At 34.3% G+C, this 18875-nt stretch overlaps 1 protein-coding gene across 1 annotated transcript in view; it reads right to left on the bottom strand.

Annotated features, from left to right (window-relative positions):
- Positions 1-18875, bottom strand: part of DYNC2H1 (dynein cytoplasmic 2 heavy chain 1) — a gene marked incomplete at both ends in the record, with an annotated part of 168631 nt that overhangs the window by 112575 nt on the left and 37181 nt on the right. The window contains 15 exons of the mRNA XM_084290865.1: positions 314-451; positions 2868-3022; positions 5212-5293; positions 5716-5858; positions 6658-6771; positions 7536-7644; positions 8822-9070; positions 10267-10391; positions 10528-10695; positions 12198-12300; positions 13305-13449; positions 14428-14579; positions 15447-15693; positions 16473-16732; positions 18300-18455. Coding sequence (XP_084146991.1) covers positions 314-451; positions 2868-3022; positions 5212-5293; positions 5716-5858; positions 6658-6771; positions 7536-7644; positions 8822-9070; positions 10267-10391; positions 10528-10695; positions 12198-12300; positions 13305-13449; positions 14428-14579; positions 15447-15693; positions 16473-16732; positions 18300-18455 — 2346 coding nt within the window. The remainder of the gene's footprint in view (positions 1-313; positions 452-2867; positions 3023-5211; positions 5294-5715; positions 5859-6657; positions 6772-7535; positions 7645-8821; positions 9071-10266; positions 10392-10527; positions 10696-12197; positions 12301-13304; positions 13450-14427; positions 14580-15446; positions 15694-16472; positions 16733-18299; positions 18456-18875) is intronic.

Here is an 18875-nt window from a genome sequence, read left to right as displayed (position 1 = left end):
TTAAAAAGCATCAAACAACCTATCAGTTTGGATTTATGATCTTCTAGGAAACCTTACAGACTGATCTACAGCAGTAAATGCTACTCAGAAAGTGGTAGTGTTCTCTTCTTACTCAATCAGTTCAGACCTGATTTAAGGTCCTTTGTTCTGTTGCTGCAAATTTATTCATACCCCAAGGCTCATGCAGTCCCTTAGGCAACTTCTTGTAAAAGCATCACGTTTAGCACTCCTTAAAAAGAACACCAAGCACAGGCAGCTATGGAGATGGAAAACAGAAAAGCATTTATTTTTTTCACTTTTGATATGATCGTACCTGCATAGATACTGTAATTTCCTGAAGAGCAGCATCAGCCTCATCCTGCTTAGTTTTGAGTAGAATGCTTTGTTCTCCGGCTTTTCTGTTCAGTTCATCTACAAGGGCTTTAGCTTCATTCAGCTTTGAAACACCTGCCTATAAAAGTTTATAAAAAGCAATTGCTTAGCAAGGAATTTTAAGTGGATTTAAATGAATTTTGGTTAGAAATAATACGTACAGACTAAGAGTGATGTAAACTAACATAGTTCATTTTTAATTTCTTTATAAAAAGATGTGTTTAGTTCTCACCTGTAAACTTTCAGTCACAAATAACCCATTCTCTCTCATGTTCTCAAAAAACACGATTTACTTTTTAATTATGTCAATAAAAAATTCAACAGATTTTAGGTTCATTTGTCATGTTCAACTTTTCATAAAATTTATGTTCCACATCATCTCACTATTGTTTACATTTTCTTAGTATTAATTAATTAATTATAGATTATTAATTAATTAATTAATAATCTAAATTTAGATTAATTAATCTAAAAGGAGAGTTGACAATCCTAGATGTGTCAGTTTAAGGTCTTTTACTACATCCAAAAGTTGAAAATGAAATCCTCAAAACAACAAAGTTTTAAAGGATCAGCAACTTGAACCCAATTCTTTTTTTTTATTAAATTCAATAACATTTCGGCTGACTTACATTAACTTCACACAATTTTATTTCCTATAATAGCAAATCTACAGTAATTAAACAAATTGAAACAAACTATATTATCCTATTTTTACATAGTTGTATGTTCTCTAAAGAACTTAGATGGCCCCTCGCTACAAGAAGGACATCGAGGTACTTGAGCGGGTGCAGAGAAGGGCGACGAAGCTGGTGAGGGGCCTGGAGAACAAGTCCTACGAGGAGCGGCTGAGGGAGCTGGGCTTGTTCAGCCTGGAGAAGAGGAGGCTCAGGGGTGACCTTATCGCTCTTTTTAGGTACCTCAAGGGAGGCTGTAGCGAGGTGGGGGTTGGCCTGTTCTCCCACGTGCCTGGTGACAGGACGAGGGGGAATGGGCTTAAGTTGAGCCAGGGGAGTTTTAGGTTAGATGTTAGGAAGAACTTCTTCACTGAAAGGGTTGTGAGGCACTGGAACAGGCTGCCCAGGGAAGTGGTGGAGTCACCATCCCTGGAAGTCTTCAAAAGACGTTTAGATGTAGAGCTTAGGGATATGGTTTAGTGGAGGGCTGTTAGCGTTAGGTTGGAGGTTGGACTCGATGACCTTGAGGTCTCTTCCAACCTAGAAAATTCTGTGATTCTGTGTGATTCTGTGAACATAAAACAAAGCCTCAACCAATTATGTTTATTTTCTTTATTCACACTTTCTAAATTATGTACTTAAAGAAAACAGAATTATTTCAACACATCTGAAAAAATATTAAAGATAAAATAAATATTTTATGTAGCATAGACATGTAGATGATTACTTTTCTCTACCCAATGAATTCAACTAGTAAATAAAGTAAATATGTGTTTGTTACAAACAAATCAGTGCTACTTCCTTAAAACAAAAATTAAGAAAAAAACTTCCTATCTTTCTATAAATATAAAAACAATTTATATCACTACAAACTTAAATTCTTTGTTAATATGCTTACTATGCAATTAGTAAGCTATGGGAAAAAAATATTAGCAGACAAAAAAAATAAAAAGAATATAGAATTCAAGGCAAGAAGTTGCAAGTGTGATTTCAGAATAGTACCAGGGATTACTAGGAAAAGGAGCTGAAAGTGAAGGGGAAAGGAAAAAGCCAGAAATATTATGTCCTAAAGCATGGGAGGGAATATTATAAGGGAAAAAGAAAAGGGAAAAACAAGCAAACAAAGAAGAAAGTATTAATGAAAAGATAGAAAATAATTCTTAAAAAATAAGCAAGTTACACATAAAGAACAGTATTAAAGTGACATCTTTGGGTGAACTATATTTGGTCTAGGGTTGCATAAAAGTTTTGATGGGTGGAAAAGTTTGAAATCAATTCCAAAACATTAAATGAGGGAAAAACACAAAAAAGGGAATTTTGGCCAAAGCTACAGAAGTAACCACAAAATTACAGAGTTTACAGCTTATTAAACTAGGAGGATGCAAGAATCACACAAATTAAGTTGTTGCAGAGATATAAAGAAAGGGATGGAGTAGGTAGCTACAGGGAAGGAAAAGTATACAAGCAGAGACATAAATTGATCAAAAAATGGATGTGTTGTTTGCAACACAATTCCATAAAATTGTGAATAAATTTAAAGTGCTTATAAGTCCATTTTACTTTTACAAGAAAACATACCCATTCTGATACATGCTTGAGATAAAATATTAATGAAAACAAGTAACAATTCTAAACCCTAGAACTTCTGAACAGAGATTTCCATTAAGATTCATTCTATTCCTCTTTTAGAGTCACAGCATGAGTATAGGCAAACAGGAGTCACCCCACACAACTGTGTTAGTAGCTACAGCTCATAATACACAAGGTATTTCCAAACGGTATATTGAAAGACTGCATGTTAAAAATGTTTTAAATACATACCTGCAAGTGATTCTGCCTTTTTATTAGCTCTCTTCTTTTACTGTTATTGATTGAACTGTATATGTGAAGGAATGTCATATATCTGCTAGGTGTTGCTCCATACATTTTACATGATTCATGGATTGCGAGAAATGACTTAAAAAAATCTGAATCACCTGTACAAGAGAAAGTGTCATACAGATAATATAATCATTCTTACCTCATATTACAGTAAGGATGAGTAACAGAAGGGTTTGAGATATGAATTAACAACATTCCAAATATGATAGAGAGTCTTTCCATGAAAGCAGTTTGCAGCAGCCAGAATAAGCTTCCAGATGAAAAAGATACAGAACAATTCTTAACCTAAGCACTATCATAGTCAAAGGAAAACAGCCTCTCTAATGGGAAGAGTCAGTACTACACAGATCCCTTTAGGGCTCAAATCTTAGATTTGTAACAATGTCTCCTCCAGAGGAAAAAGACCGGGCTTTTTCCACATGATCTGATCTTCAGAAGTAAAAAAAATTAATTCCAGAAAATATACTGGCACCACAGCTTGGACAGTACCATAGGCTACAGTGAGCACTGAAATCTATACAAATAAAAGTAATATCTGCCATAAAAGAAATGAAAGGTTGCTTTTGAATGAATTATGAAGAAATTACTGACTCTCAGACGAATAAAGAAAAACAGTAGTTAGTTGGGTAGTCAGAAGGTTGATATAGTAGCTCCTCAACTCACCAGAAAACTGGAAAGAATTAAAATGGTATCACATGTGATCTGCCTTATAAATTCAAATTCTAAGCATAAAGGTGGGTGAAAACCAAAAAATCAAAAATCCCACTCTTGATGAATAAGGAGCTTATTATCACACTGTCTGAATGGAGACTACATGGAGACTACTGCCCAAAGATACTAGTTTAAATCCTTATCTGAAGTTCTAATTATTTGCTATACTCCACTTGGTGTGGAGTACAGGTGAGATTTCTTTTACTTCATCTTCTGTCACTGTGCATAAAGGCAGTTCCCTGATTTATTCATCTCAAGCCTATAAAAATGCAACTTCCAATCATACATAGTGACAAATTAAAAACTTACCTCTTCACAAAAGTTGCTGTTTGATGGTAAAGTCTAATGTTTCTCACCTTTTGATAAATGATTCTGAACGTTCTGCTATATTCATGAATTCATACACAAAATCTGTTTCCTTCTCTCTTCCTATATATTTTTCCCTTCTTATGCTCTGCAAAGGTATCTACAACACCATGACTTTTCTTCTAACTCGTTTTCATTTATTGTCAGCAACCAGATTCTCAATGACATTCCTATTCCTTCAACATGTTTAAAATCTGAACACTTCTCTCTAAATTCCAATCCTAAAATAGTATTTCACCAACTTTTTAATCCTTCAATATTCTACCTTATCTCCGTTTATAATTAATAACATATATGTCTGAAATGGGTTTGGTAAATTGCTTTTGTCTTTTATGAGTGACCGCAGTAATATGGTTCTAAACATTGCACCCTCCCTTATAAGAATATATTTTTGTCCTCTGTTTTTTTTTTTTTTTTTTCCTGTGCATTAGTAACTTCTTCCCATCATCAACGGGAACACTTATCCTATCTGAATTGTTCTCTGAGGAACCACTTAATTCTCCATTCTATCACCAGTAACATGATGCTAACATCATCATTAACTTTTCCTTCCCTAGTTTTGCCACCAAAGTGTAAGCTTTGGTACTGTTTCTGAAATTCACTATGCACAAACCTGTGCATTTCTCCACTATTCCCAAGGCTCACAAGAAAGCCATTAAAATAAACAGAACAGTAGAGTTTAAAATGTGACTTGTTTAGCCCAGAATCACAAAGATTGAGAGGATGGTATCTTTTCAGCTCTATAAACTTCTTCACTGCTAAGTATTCTGAAAGGAAAAGAATTATTAAAATATAATGAACGTCTGGAAGCATGTCTATGCTAATGAAAAAATGAAAACATGAAAAAATGAAAAAAGACCACAAAGTATAAAAGCTTTCAAAATGCCTCAAAATTTGAGGCGTTGAAATACCATCCACACAGAAGGAAGATGCAAAACATAGCAAGTTATAGTTTAATCAGTTTACAAAATTCAGTATACAGAGTGGTTTCTTGTGACAGAGGAGACTACATTTGGTGACTCAGAATGCACTTTCCAAGTTAATATTCCTATGTGAAAAATGCCTCCCATGTGAACAATACTGAAGTTTACGAATATGCTGGCAAAATCCTACTCAAAGTACCTATGCTATTGTCTATGCCCAACAAAGACCTGAGTAAGTGATTAATAAAAAGTTGTAACAAATAGCTGATCCACCAAAATATTACCTGAATGTTTTTTCTTAAGTTCCTTATGTGCTTTTCCAGTCTTCTCTTGTTCATCTGAATCATACAAAAGCATTTCAGGTATCTAAGAAAATCAAAATGATTTTTTGTATGACGTTACATAAAATTAAAATTTGAATTAAAATTAAAAAAAAATCAATTTAGTTGTTAACCTAAAAAGACTGAAAATTAGAAATGTATTCAGAATAAGGGTTTTATAGAATATTTAGAGCCTTCTATAGATCAATTCTACAATTGCCTGCAATACATGACTTCCTGTTATGTCTGGCAGAAGAGCTTTGTTGGCTGTAAGAAAGAACAATTAATTCTCAGAGGACACCTACAACAGCACAAATTTCAAAGATGTAAAAAGCTACACAACAGAAATTAGAGAGTAGCTTAAATACAACTGTTGTGGTTTAAAGGTGTCCAGAATTAAACAATTATTAAGAATTAAACAATGCCTTAGTCTAAGTCTTTAAAGACTTTACACTTTTAAATCTTTACCTTTTTCATACTGTTTTCAGACCAGGTTTCCATCCACAAAACATGACATTTCTTGTACAGTGCTGGGTTACTTTCACAATTTATTGTAAAATTTAAATTGGTAGAATCCATGATCAGTACAACATGCAGATTCTGTTGGATCCCTAAGGAAATGCAACATATATAGTAACTAACAATCTGACTACATGACAGATTTACTTCCAATACAACTGTCCTTCAAATACTTACCAGAAAACAATTTCTGAAAAAAAGGCACTATTACACTACAACACAGCAAGGCAGGAATGTTTACAAATGGAATTTAAATAACTTAATATAGCATTATATATTCTCATTATGGATATTACAGTGTATTTTTTAATTTAGAAGAGCTGACAGTATTTAAATGGATACCACCAGTTTACATTCCAATCAGTACAAAAACAATTAGAACTAGTTCCAAGGCCCTTGACTATGACTGACAATTTCTGTATTCTTTCAGTCACATTAATTTATTTATTTGTAAACTACTTTATCTTCTTGTTGGTCCAAGAAGAAATACAAATAATTAAAAAACCTATCTATGAACTTACTTGTAAGTACTTAAAATCCAAAGAGAGTTGTAGGTAAAATTGACAAATAGAAGAAAACTCTGTTATGATATACATAACCTAATCAAACCAGAAAACAATGGAGACAAAAGCTTTCTTCCTTCTAATTATTTTCAACGGCAGAATTTACAATACCTTTGTAGAACATTCATGGAAAAAAAAAAATCAGATAGAGGAATGAATTTTAAGCTAAAAGTTCTGTATCCTCACATATCACACTGTAATCATTATTCCTGCCTGGTTTGTAATAATTACTTGGCTGTTCAAAATATACACAAAAAAGACTTAGTAATTATTTTTCCATTATATCGCTTTTGTAACCTTGTAATAAATTATAATTCTGTTCTCTTACTATATGTGAAATAGTTGAAAATTGGTCCTGTAAATCCGTCTTGTGAAGCTTGATCCTTTAGAGGAGATAGCAATGGTTCTAATTCTTCTGTTTTATACAATCCAGGAACTTCTCCTATATGAAGAATGAATTTAAAACGTCAGATCAAACACACTAGAATTATTCAAATTCATTTGAACAGCTTGCATACAAAATTTGAGTATGGCAGTATTTACCACCATATTTTCATGATTTTCATCACATGAATTCCATCCTTTTTTTCATATCATGAAAATGACCAATTAAATGATAGTAATTCCATTTAACTTAAACAGCCTACTTTGCTAATATTAATGAAATATACTTCTACAACTCATTCAAGCTTACCCAAAGACAGTGATTCAATACTACATATAAATCAAATTAAGTGTTCCTCTGATCAAGGAACAAAGCTAGATAACAAAGTAAAGTCACTCTTGTTATTTGTTATTATTTATCACATTGTTACTTTTAGAAAAGGGGGCTTTGCTGATGTTAGTCTAAGTAAATTACTCTGTACAATCTAGCAAAACATTAGGACACCTCTCAATTTTGAATTTGATTAGAAAAAGGGGAATTATAGAGCTGAATACATTATTATTTTGTTATTATATTATTCAAAAAATGCTTTGAAATAAGTTGCTTAATTTGCAATGTTGAGTCAAAAGCACTCATATTGCAGGGTAGGCTAAAGGATAGCAAAGCAAACTTCAAATCATTTCCTCACTCTAGCCAAGCCTGACCTGAATGCTAATCAGCTATCTGGTATGGAAATAAAGGTGGAAAACATCATCTAATTCTGCCTTATTGAACCAACTCTGTGTTAAAAGCAGAACGAAATCTTTTTGGATTCATCTCACCTGAAGACAGTAAACTGTTGATCATCTCAAGGAATGTGGAATGAACAAACTGATAGTCTTCGAGGAGCAAAACCACTTGCTGTGCTTCGATGCCAGCAAGCTCCATCACCTACAAGCAGAGAAGGTATTTTAAATCTCAGTATACAGAGTACATCTTGTTAATAACAGAATGGCTATAAATCACAGTTTTGTTTTGCTTTGTGTTTTTTCCACAGCATCTAAACTGTGATACATTTACAAAAGATTACTAAAAGATTACTACGTTGTTCAGTTATATGGGATCAAATATAAAGAACAGTCTACCCTAGACGTACAACTTGGTAATATGAAAACAATTAAAACAGAATTTTTTGTAGGGTATATTTATGCCCTAGATGTGACTCATTTCTAGAGTTGCATCACTTTTTGTGGGGGCTTATCTGTAAAGTTTTCTTTAGCAGTTCTGAGCTCCCGTTTCAAGGTTTGCATTTGTTTTTAAACAGTGTGCATCCTTTCATCAATCATTAAAGTAACACTTGATTCAACTTGATGAACAAGCAGACCCTAGCAGAGACAGAGTATGAAAACACACTCTCCTATGAAGACAGGCTGAGGGAATTGGGGTTCTTCAGCCTGGAGAAGAGAAGGCTCTGGGGAAACCTTACAGCAGCCTTCCAGTACCTAAAGGGGGCCTACAGGAAAGCTGGGGAGGGACTCTTTGTCAGGGAGTGGAGTGATAGGACAAAGAGTGATGGTTTTAAACTAAAAGAAGGTAGTTTTAGATTAGATATAAGGAGGAAATGTTTTACTATGAAGGTGGTGAGGCACTGGAAAAAAGTTGACCAGGGAAGCTGTGGATGCCCCGTCCCTGGAAGTGTTCAAGGCCAGGCTGAATGGAGCTTTGAGCAACCTGGTCTGGTGGGAGGTGTCCCTGCCGATGGCAGGGGGTTGGAATTAGGTGTTCTTTAAGGTCCCTTCCAACCCAAACCGTTCTGTGATTCTATGATACATGAAAAAATAAAAATAAAAATCCAACATTTGCATAAGCCTAGAATTATTATGTTCACAACACTCAGAAAAACTGCTGCAGTATTCAAAACAGTAGAGTCTCAGGAAAGTGCTATGAAGAACAGCATGCATTCTAAACACTAAGAGCTTCTAAAAATCTCTTCCATTTAGACCATTGACATTATGCTTTTCCTAAAATCTCTCTCTCACACAACACTCCTGCGTCCCTCAAAATTCCCATATTCTTTTCTAAATACACACTTACAAACCTTCAACTTGTAAGACATTGAGTGACTTACGTATTTAAGATCACTTTTGAACTGCTTCAGCTCATAGCCTCTGGAAATTTTGGGAGTAATTAGAACAGCTCCATGCATATGACTAACTAAAGAGGTAACTGTTCGACGACCTACACCACTCCGTCCTGCCAAAAGAAGTGATCCTCCAGGAAAACTTAGCACTCTGTCCACTCTAGACATATAATTGAGGACTTCTTGGAACAGTAAAACCTCTATCTCTTTTTTGTCTCGCCCATAATGAATAACACCCTATTGAGAACATTAAAAAAAAAAAGAAAGAAATGAATTAATTGATAATAAATTAACCAGTAAGATATGAAAGCATCCAATATTTAAAAGTTTAAAGAAGAAGGCCTAAGAGGCCACACTAGTATTTATTACAAATAAATTATTTATATGATAGAATTTATATACCTTGTTTGCCCTTTTCCAGCAATGAATAGATACCATTACCTTAGCAACGGTAACATGCAACACCCCCTGCAATGGTACCTCCTAGTATTCTTTCATGTATTGGAACAGAAATCTACCACTGAATTCATTAGAATTAAATAATGGGTCAGAACAAAGTCTGATCTGTGTCTCTGACTACAGATGAATATTAGCAAAACACAGAACGGTGCTTTAGGCAGCTAATTGCTGTGTAATTGCAGATTATGAATTTTTCTACTCAAATACATTTAATAATGGATCCTAAGATTAAATTCAGGCCTCATTATACTCAGCAAAACTTTATCTTCAACGCATTTGTGGAATTGGATTTAAAAAAAAAAACATACACACGCACACAAAAAAAAACCCTTTGATTACTACGGCTACTGAACTTTATCATTTCCTATATAGTCTATTGGTCACAAGTTGGCAATTAAGGAGAGGGAGCAGCTTCTCATCTAGAAGACCAGTCCATCAAACACTACTAATATGGGGCAGATGACCTCAAGGGTCTTATGAAAAATCAATCAACCTAGCAGAGGTAACATGTTTGCATTTCCTCATAAGTTTTATTTTTTATACTTTACTGTTTAAAAACATGTGAAATATCCAAACAATGTATTTGTATCTCTTCAAATAGAAATTATGTTTGCAAATCACAAATTCATAAAGAAAACTTTTAATAAAACACTTTAGTACTCAAACAAACTTAAGTGTACATCAGTGTTTCTCAAAATGTTGTCTATTAGACTGCTGTAAATCCTAACGGACAGCAAATGTGACTGACAGCCATTTCTTAAAACAACCTTGCTATAAGATACTACTGCTACCTCCCAGATAGCATCACAGACTTTCCCTCACTTGACCAAATGTCAGAAATAATTCCTTAACCAAGTCTCCACCCAAGCAGAATCCACCCTAAATCTTATGTCACTTCCTGAAAAAAAAAAAAAAAACATCTTGGAATCACTGCTATGAATCATTGCTGTGTACATTCTTTAATTTTGTCTCACTTTTTTAATAATATCTTTCAGGTCTGTTGAGTTTAGTCTGCCAAGTGGTCTCCCATGTGGTGGTAGTGCTTGTCCTGGAGTAGTGAATGCCTCTTGACAAGCTCCCCAAGTTACATAGAAGATATCTGTGAAAATAAAATGAAACACGCTTAAAACATCAGATCCTCAACTGAAGCACTATCTAACTTGATTAAGCTAATTTTATTAGGCAATTTCTAATTTAATATTTCAAGCTCATGTAATATACCTCAAATGCTTTACCTGCCATATTGTCCAGAACGTCTGAGCCCCAGTCACTTTGAAACACTTTCATCAAAATATTATCAAATACATGCAGATCTTTCATGCCTACAAGCTTGTCACGGAACAAACGGCATGCTTCATAAGCAACGATTTCCAATACATAGTCTGCAGTTTGTGTAGATGGTCCTACAAAATTTAGATAATGAGAGATATGATTTTATATTTTTTTAAATAACTTTACATTTCTCAAACTCCCATTTCAAAATATGAGATTGAAAATGAGTAAGTGAAATTACATACCAGCAGGAGAGCATCAGTAAGGAAGAAATAAGAGAAAGAATAAACACGTTATAAAGTGGTTTTTAATAAATTTTTTGTGTGTCATTACAAGATAAAATGAAAAATATTTTATTAAAGGAAGTTCTCCAGTTTAGTGCCACCATTCTCATGAAAACAAACAATGTGTTGCACACAAAGTAAAAGATAAAATTCCAGGTAATTAAAAAAAAAAAAAGATAGAGAGACTTTTAAAGGGAAACTGAAAGACTGATAATACGCATTAAAATAAAAATAAATCCCCCAAACTGTTTGTTTTATAAAATGCCACCAGAGAATACAAAGATCTTCACAGAAGAAGGAAGGTGAGATGTGGTACAGTAAATTACATGCCGTATTGTTCATCACTGAAAAAGCATCAGCATTTGTCACCTTCAGATACAACAATGTAGTTTTTAACAGGCTGAGATTGCCCATTTCTTCCTACCGGTGTAGCTTTTCTGACTTCATCCAAGCTCCATTTATACCATTTGATGATCAAATAAAATAAACAGAACACAAGTATAACATTCTTAGCTCTTTTATATTCTTTAAGCAAGCCCTTTATGTAAATCTTTACTTTAATTAAGGTAAGAGCTAAACTACAGTAAGGAGGAACTGCTCATAACCTAGTAATAATGGTTATTTCAAAGGAAAGACAAAGACGAGACTAATAAGAAGTTCAGGCTGGCTATTTGGAAAAGCACACAAAATTGAATACCTTTCAAAATTTGACGCTTTCCAATTAGAAAAAAAAAAAAAAAAAAAAAAAAGAACTTTGAGACTGGACTGTAATTATCAAGCATTCCCAAATTGTGAGAATATTTAGGCTTTTATATTGATATTTGTAAGTTTTCATATAAATGATACAGTTTTAAATATGTTTAAGGGTACTTTTATTCACTTATTAAGTAGGTCATAGATGGCGTGTAGCAGCTGTAGTTCCGGTGACATCACTAGTTCTACACAACCAGCTATAAAAAGAAAAGCATGGGAGGCAAGCCTATGGGAATTCAGAAGACAAGACGTATTCTCAGAAAAAAAATAAATAAATAACTGGGGAATAGGAGGGACACTACAAGATCCTTCAGAAGAAAATGCAAACCCATGCTGCTTACTTCCCTTAATCTACATATAGATGCCACATGTATTTTAATACATCATACTTAAAAAAAAAAATAAAAATCTGTACTACATGTTACAGAATGAATTGTTAGACATTTTTCCTCTCTACTGAATAACAGAGTTTACAGTTTAGAAAAAGTACCACAGGTTTACATGTTGCAAATGAAGTTAACAGTAAGACTAACATCAGTAATATTTTAGGCTATTTTAGAACTGCTGTATCAATGAAAATCAAGTAAATGCCTTACCATCTGTTAAATTGTATCTGAATAAACCAAGTACCCACTGAGTAAGAATACATGGTGTAAAAAGGTAATGACTGTGATCATCAACCGTGAATTTTGCTCGTACCTAAAAAAAAAAGGAAGTCATTAAAAAAAAAGTGATATTTTAAAATTTAAAGCACTTGGAAATGTACTTTTCAATTTTTTTAAAATACCAGGGAAATTAGCCTATTATAGCTACATATTCAGATATCTTATTATTATATTAATATTCATGAATAACAACAATAGAAATTATGTCTTACAGAAATACTGTCTCTTCACCCAGAAAGGGTATTTAAGTTTACAACTGTATCTTTAATGCAAAGAATAACTGCAATCATCACTTATTTGGTGCCAGTATGATGAAATTTAGATTTAGATTTCTTAGAATTCATCAATAATATTATATGAAAATCATGTCAACTGGTGCATGCCAGCCAGTGACTATATCTACATTCCAGTCATAAAGATAGGCTTGGTTTCATGGTTCTTTCTAGATAGGGGCATGCATACATTCTTGGAACATACAGTGAGCACTTACATTCCTCCTCTATCTTCCCCAGTTAGGCTATGCACATGATTAAGAAAAAGAAGTACTTAAATGTTTTCCTAGGCAGAAGATCCTAAAAATTTAACTGGGAGGATAAAATAAACTTGTGTGCCTAAAAAACAGATTATACAGCCAAAGACAGATGACAAATACACACTTGATGTGTGTAAGGGACTCCACCGTCATATCTCCTATTAGCATTCTTAAAGCTTGTAATGAGCTTGGCTGTTAAAGAACATTATCTCTTGATCCAGTGAGTAGGAAAATAGTATTATCCACATTTTATAAATCAGGAACTGAAAGTGTAGATACTTACCAAAGTCATACAAAGCAAGAGCTCTTACCACTTACTCAGTTTGCCTCTAGTACCTACAAATTTCTTCCAAAAAGTGGCTCTAAGATTGGTATCTCATGAAAAAAACATAAATTTAGATTTTAATACTTATCAACCTTTTTATTCTCTTGTTATAAACCTGATTATTAAAAAATATATTTCTGATTTCTCCATCTCTATGAAAAACAAATTTAAATTTCCATACCTGTTCATATACTTGAACCATAGATCCTGCTAGCTGATGTACTTTTGGTAAAGAACCCCAAACAGGATGATTCTTTAGGTTTTTCTGTAGTACAGGTTCCAAATAGGCACTATAAATAGTTTGCAGTTGGTCTCTCTCTGGATAGCTACATGGAGATAAAAAAAAAAAAAATTGCTATAGACTATCATTTTTATTTTCTTTATTAAAAAGATTCAAAATTATACCCACTGTTATGGATATATTTCAATAAATAAGATCTCCATCCACCAGCTAAGTAACATTATTGCTACCCTTAGACTTTTATAAACACACCTATAAATGTGTTCAGACAAAAAAAAAAAAAAATCAATTTCTGTAATTCTGTAGCCAAAAAGCACTTTGATAGATGTAGAAAGCACTTTGAAAGAGGCAGAAAGCAGTTTAGTAAAGTAAAATCATCTGATAGGAAACATATTTTAATCATTTCACTACCAACAGGTAGCTACAGATTGCTCCTTAAGTGGTTTCTAATGCAGAGATACCAAACAACACCAAATCATAGAATCACAGAATGGTTTGGGTTGGAAGGGGCCTTAAAGATCATCTAATTGCAACCCCCCTGCCATGGACAGGGACCCCATACAACCTGGCCTTCAACACTTCTCTGTGCAATCTGTTCCAGATTGCACAGAGGGTGCCTCACCACCCTCTGACTAATGAATATCTTCCTTATATCTAGTCTAAATCTTTTTTAGTCTAGGCCCTCTTTAAATATCAGAAGGCTGCTATAAGGTATCCCTGGAGCTTTCTCTTCTCTAAGCTAAATAATCCCAACTCTCAGCCTGTCTTTGGAGGTACTCTAGACCTCTGATCATCTCGGTGGCTCTCCTCTGGACCTGCTTTAACAGGTCCATGTCTTTCTTATATTGAGGACCCCAGGGCTCAATGCAGTGCTCCAAGTAGAGTCTTGCAATAGCAGAGTAGATGGAGAGAGTCACCTTCTTCAAACTATGAAGAACCCAAAATGTTAGAAAAGATAAAAGACTAGAACAGCCACATCCTCATAAAGAGTAAATTCAGCAAGGCCCCGTGAACAGAGGTTGTATCTAAGTTCTGAAAGTCAAACCTACTTTCTCATACTTACTCAACTGCACAAAGGCGAACTATAGAAGTAAATCTGGAGGTAAGTTTATTTCTTCCTAATGTCCCTCCAGCAGTCATGGAACCCACAATCTGGATGTTTTCTAAACCAACCCATTCCAGATTTTCATCGTAGAATCCTTGATATGTCAGAACCTTTCATAATTACATAAGCATTTTATTAAAAGAAAGTCAACAGCATAACTTACAAAAAATATTTAGTGACAAGTATACCATTGTTATTACATTATTACATTCTTAACTGTCAGTGGTATGTTCAGTACTGTCATCTTTTTCAATAATAGAGTCTGAAATGTAAATTCTTTACCAATTATAAAATCCTGTAGAGAAAAATGAGTCACGTGCTGTGAGGTCAAGGGAAAAGTCAGTATTGGCTAAAATTGTCCATAATTACTTGGTAACTCTCCACAGAGAAAAGCATCGAACACAAGGTACAAATACAGGTTTTCTGTCTTTAGTAGGAGATTAGAAAGTTTATTGGTGGTAAGAAGGCATTAAGTGAAACCTTACTCCAGCCAGATCTTCAGTATTGGAAGGTTTTATGTCTAAAAGTATACTAGAAAGAAACATATCCAGAAAGGAAATGGATGACACACATGGGTTATTCCATACTAGGCATTCAAAGAAATGTGGAGGAAAAGAAAGGGAATGTGATAAGCAGGAAAAGATATAAAAATCCAGATAAAATTGTTTTTAAATGTTTCATTTGAACTTCCACTTTATCCTGACCAAAGTATTATGTCACATAAAAAACTTACATTGTTGAGCATTGTTTACGTTATAACTCACTGAGGTAAGCACTGTATTGTTTACGCATAAGCCCAACATAAATGGTATTCTATTTCCTGCTGATATATACTTATTCTATCCGTGTACAAATAAAAATAACGTCAATACAGATGCAGGATGCTAACTCTGAAAATAATCAATGTAGCTACCTACACTAAACTATTTACAGTATACTTAAATCTCTTAATAAATAACAAAGACCAAAGGGTTTACCTGCTGCAGAAAAGCCACGAGAGTTATAGTTCCCCATTTATCAGGTTTGGGTAGATTGATATCCTTTAAATACAAGACAAGCCTTTCACAGTCCTTTGGTCTGAATACTCGTCCAGTGTTTGTACTGATTACAATGCAAGTTTGACTGAGTTTTTGTACAAGATGTTGAGAGGTAGTTTGTGCACTGCAGTGAATGGTAGCAATCTGAGTGGATCGGAGTTGAGAAAATGCGTAACGAAGCAGCATCCTAAAATAACAAATATGTACATACATGTAAGCATAAATAATACATAAATGCATTAAAATACTGGGTAACCAAATATAGTTTACAGCTTTTGAATTAAAATGAATATACCACATACTATATTAATATTAGAGGTGCTGCATGAGGTTTGCTGAATTAAATATTCTTGCCTTTTAAATGGTATAATTTTCCATTCAAGAAAACTAAATTAAAGCAGAATATACAGCTACACAAAATAAATATCTAGTCTAAATACCTTGTATATATTGATCCAACCCATCTAAATAAGAAACCTAAAATAGGCAACAGAATGAGTTCAATTCAGTTGCCTACACACAGGCACCTAGATGAGACCAGGTTATCTCATGTGCTTTTCAGTTGTTGCCCCATGATGTTACAGGTGTTTTAAAAGGTCCTGTTTCACATTTAGAAGTCTCATGCAGATGTCTTAGCTACACAGTGGCAGCTTGAGCTTTCCCTGAATTTATCTATTTGCCACGATAGAAGATTTCATTTCATTGATAAATGATAAATAAATGATACTCTGTAACTAAAAAATAGAAAAAAAATACAACATATCAACAAAACCATTAATACAGCATATAAACATGATAAACCATTAATAACTAAGTAATAAAAATAATTAATGAATAACTAAAATTTAAATAATTAAAGCCATTAATACAACATATACAGCATGATAAACCCATTAATACAACATATTAAAAACTTTTTTAAACAGGTAGTGGTATATTTTGCTTAAAATAGCAATTTTTTTTTACCCCTTTCCACATCCTTCAGGACCGACAAGAAGAAATGGTTCCTTATTGTTCAAGTCTAGCCAGGGTCTAAAGTAATCTAACCCCCTCTGCATGTCAGGGGTTTGGATGACAGGAAGTGTTTGAAGATTACTGAAATTATCAGCTGTTAGATTTTCATTTTTCTTCAGCTGATATAGCATTAGTTGTCCAGTGTCGGTGTCATAATATGTGTCCAGGGGCTTCCTTGGATTTGGAGGAGATTCTTGTGCCCAAGTGAATATCTTTAAATAAAATAAAATTAAGTAAAATAAGGTTTCTGTTAATTCCATATTCCAAATGACAAGAGCAACAATTTGAAATTCATATAAAGAATGTATGAATAATAACTGTATAAAAACAAGCATTTCATTAATCCATTTTATAATTTTAAGGCTGTTTTTGAAACTGAATTCAATCATATGCATGCTTTATGATGAAGACCTTAATGAAACAGTAATATATTCTCTTCCACATATTTCTGTTTTTGGAAATATAAAGAGAATCATCAACTCATTGAAATCTAAAGATATAATAGCAAACCTTTATATAAACTTTTTATTATTATTACCACAGAATCACAGAATTGTCTACGTTGGAAGAGACCTCAAGATCGTGGAGTCCAACCTCTGACCTAACACTAACAAGTCCTCCACTAAACCATATCGCTAAGTTCAACATCTAAACGTCCTTTAAAGACCTCCAGGGATGGTGACTCCACCACTTCCCTGGGCAGCCCATTCCAATGCCTAACAACCCTCTCAGTAAATAAATTCTTCCTTATATCCAACCTAAAACACCCCTGGCGCAACTGGAGCACACTGCTGGCTCATATTCAGCCGACTATCCACCATCACTCCCAGGTCCTTCTCTGCCTGGCAGCTTTCCAACCACTCATCTCCCAGCTTGTAGCTCTGCTTGGGGTTATTGCTCTCCAGGTGCAGGACCCGGCACTTGGCCTTGTTAAACTTCATGCAGTTGACCTCAGCCCATCAGTCCAGCCTATCCAGATGCTTCTGCAGAGCCTTCCTACCCTTGAGCAGATCGACATACGCATCTAAACTGGTGTCATCTGCACCTAACTTGGTGTCATCTGCTTATTAGGCAACATTCATAACAATAAGATAACAAACAAGATAATTCATTCCCATGCAGGAACAGCTAATTCCAGAAGCTGAGTCCGTCCTTGACCATCTGCCCTGCATGTAAGTTACAAGCTCTCTTTTGGAAATAAGTATTTTGTTCTTTCCAACACAAAAGCCAAGTGTGGTTGTGGATATAACTCTCTCCGGAGACAGCCTTATGTCAGCACTATACAAAACTATGTATGCCACATAGTTTTCCAGCACCTGTGCCCTCAAGTGTGCAAAGACAGAACCATACCCCAGTGCATATAATCTCAAAGTAATGCTTGTAAGAGCACATCCCTGGTAAGGTGCAAAGCCCCCGTGTTATCATTTCACATATCATGAGCGCACACACACACACACAAAACACAAAATATATGTGTTAGAGATACAGTAAACACAATGTTGACCCTAGACGGTTCTTGCACAAGACAGTATGGACAGAGACTGTTCTGTATGACTTGGTGCTGCACCAAAGGATTGCTGTCTGGGCTTGGTGCACTTAGCAAGGACACACAAAACATTTATTTACTTCTGAGCTACCTCCCTATAAGCAACACAGACTGCAAAGAAATTATAGCATAGATATTCTATTATTACAAATTTTCATTGTCAGCAGACAGAAAATCACTATTGCTTTTAACTGTACTAAGAATTTTGTGATAAACTTGCTGAAAAAGATTACCTCTTTTGCAAATTCTTGCCGTGACCTCATGTTGAGATTGCCACCAAGACCCCGTAACAAGTTAATGATAAACTGTCCATGATCAGTACACCCACGAAGATGAGAAAGTCCATTCATCACAGTTCCAACCAAACTTGTTTCTACCACAAAGTCATTCTGTAAATAGCAAGTTGTAGTAGATTTAAGCATACTCCTATTAATAAATGTGATGTTTTACTGTCAAACTACCCCTCATTGCCCAATGACTCTTCCAGAAATGATCCCAACCCTGCTCTTCTAGAGAATTCACCTGATGTGAAATTACTTTTAAACACTGATTTGTAAATCTTAATTCCATATTTAATTCCATATTTAATTATGTATTGATGTAATATACTAATCAGAATTTTCCTATGGATTTTGAGACTCTATAAGAAACCAATATAACTGTATACCAGAAATCTCTCTCATGAATACATTCTTTATGGATTTTGTTATTTAGCACCACAGGATTTGCAGCCTCAAGATCAATATAATGTTTTTGTTGGTATCCAGCTGAAGATACCTTTAAAGTAGAAAAACATCCATTGGTGAAAG

Source organism: Netta rufina, assembly GCF_964035555.1.
Source record: "Netta rufina genome assembly, chromosome: 1".
Lineage (NCBI taxonomy): Eukaryota > Metazoa > Chordata > Aves > Anseriformes > Anatidae > Netta > Netta rufina.
The sequence above is the reverse complement of the archived record's forward strand: the minus strand, read 5'-3'. Positions and strand labels throughout refer to the sequence as shown.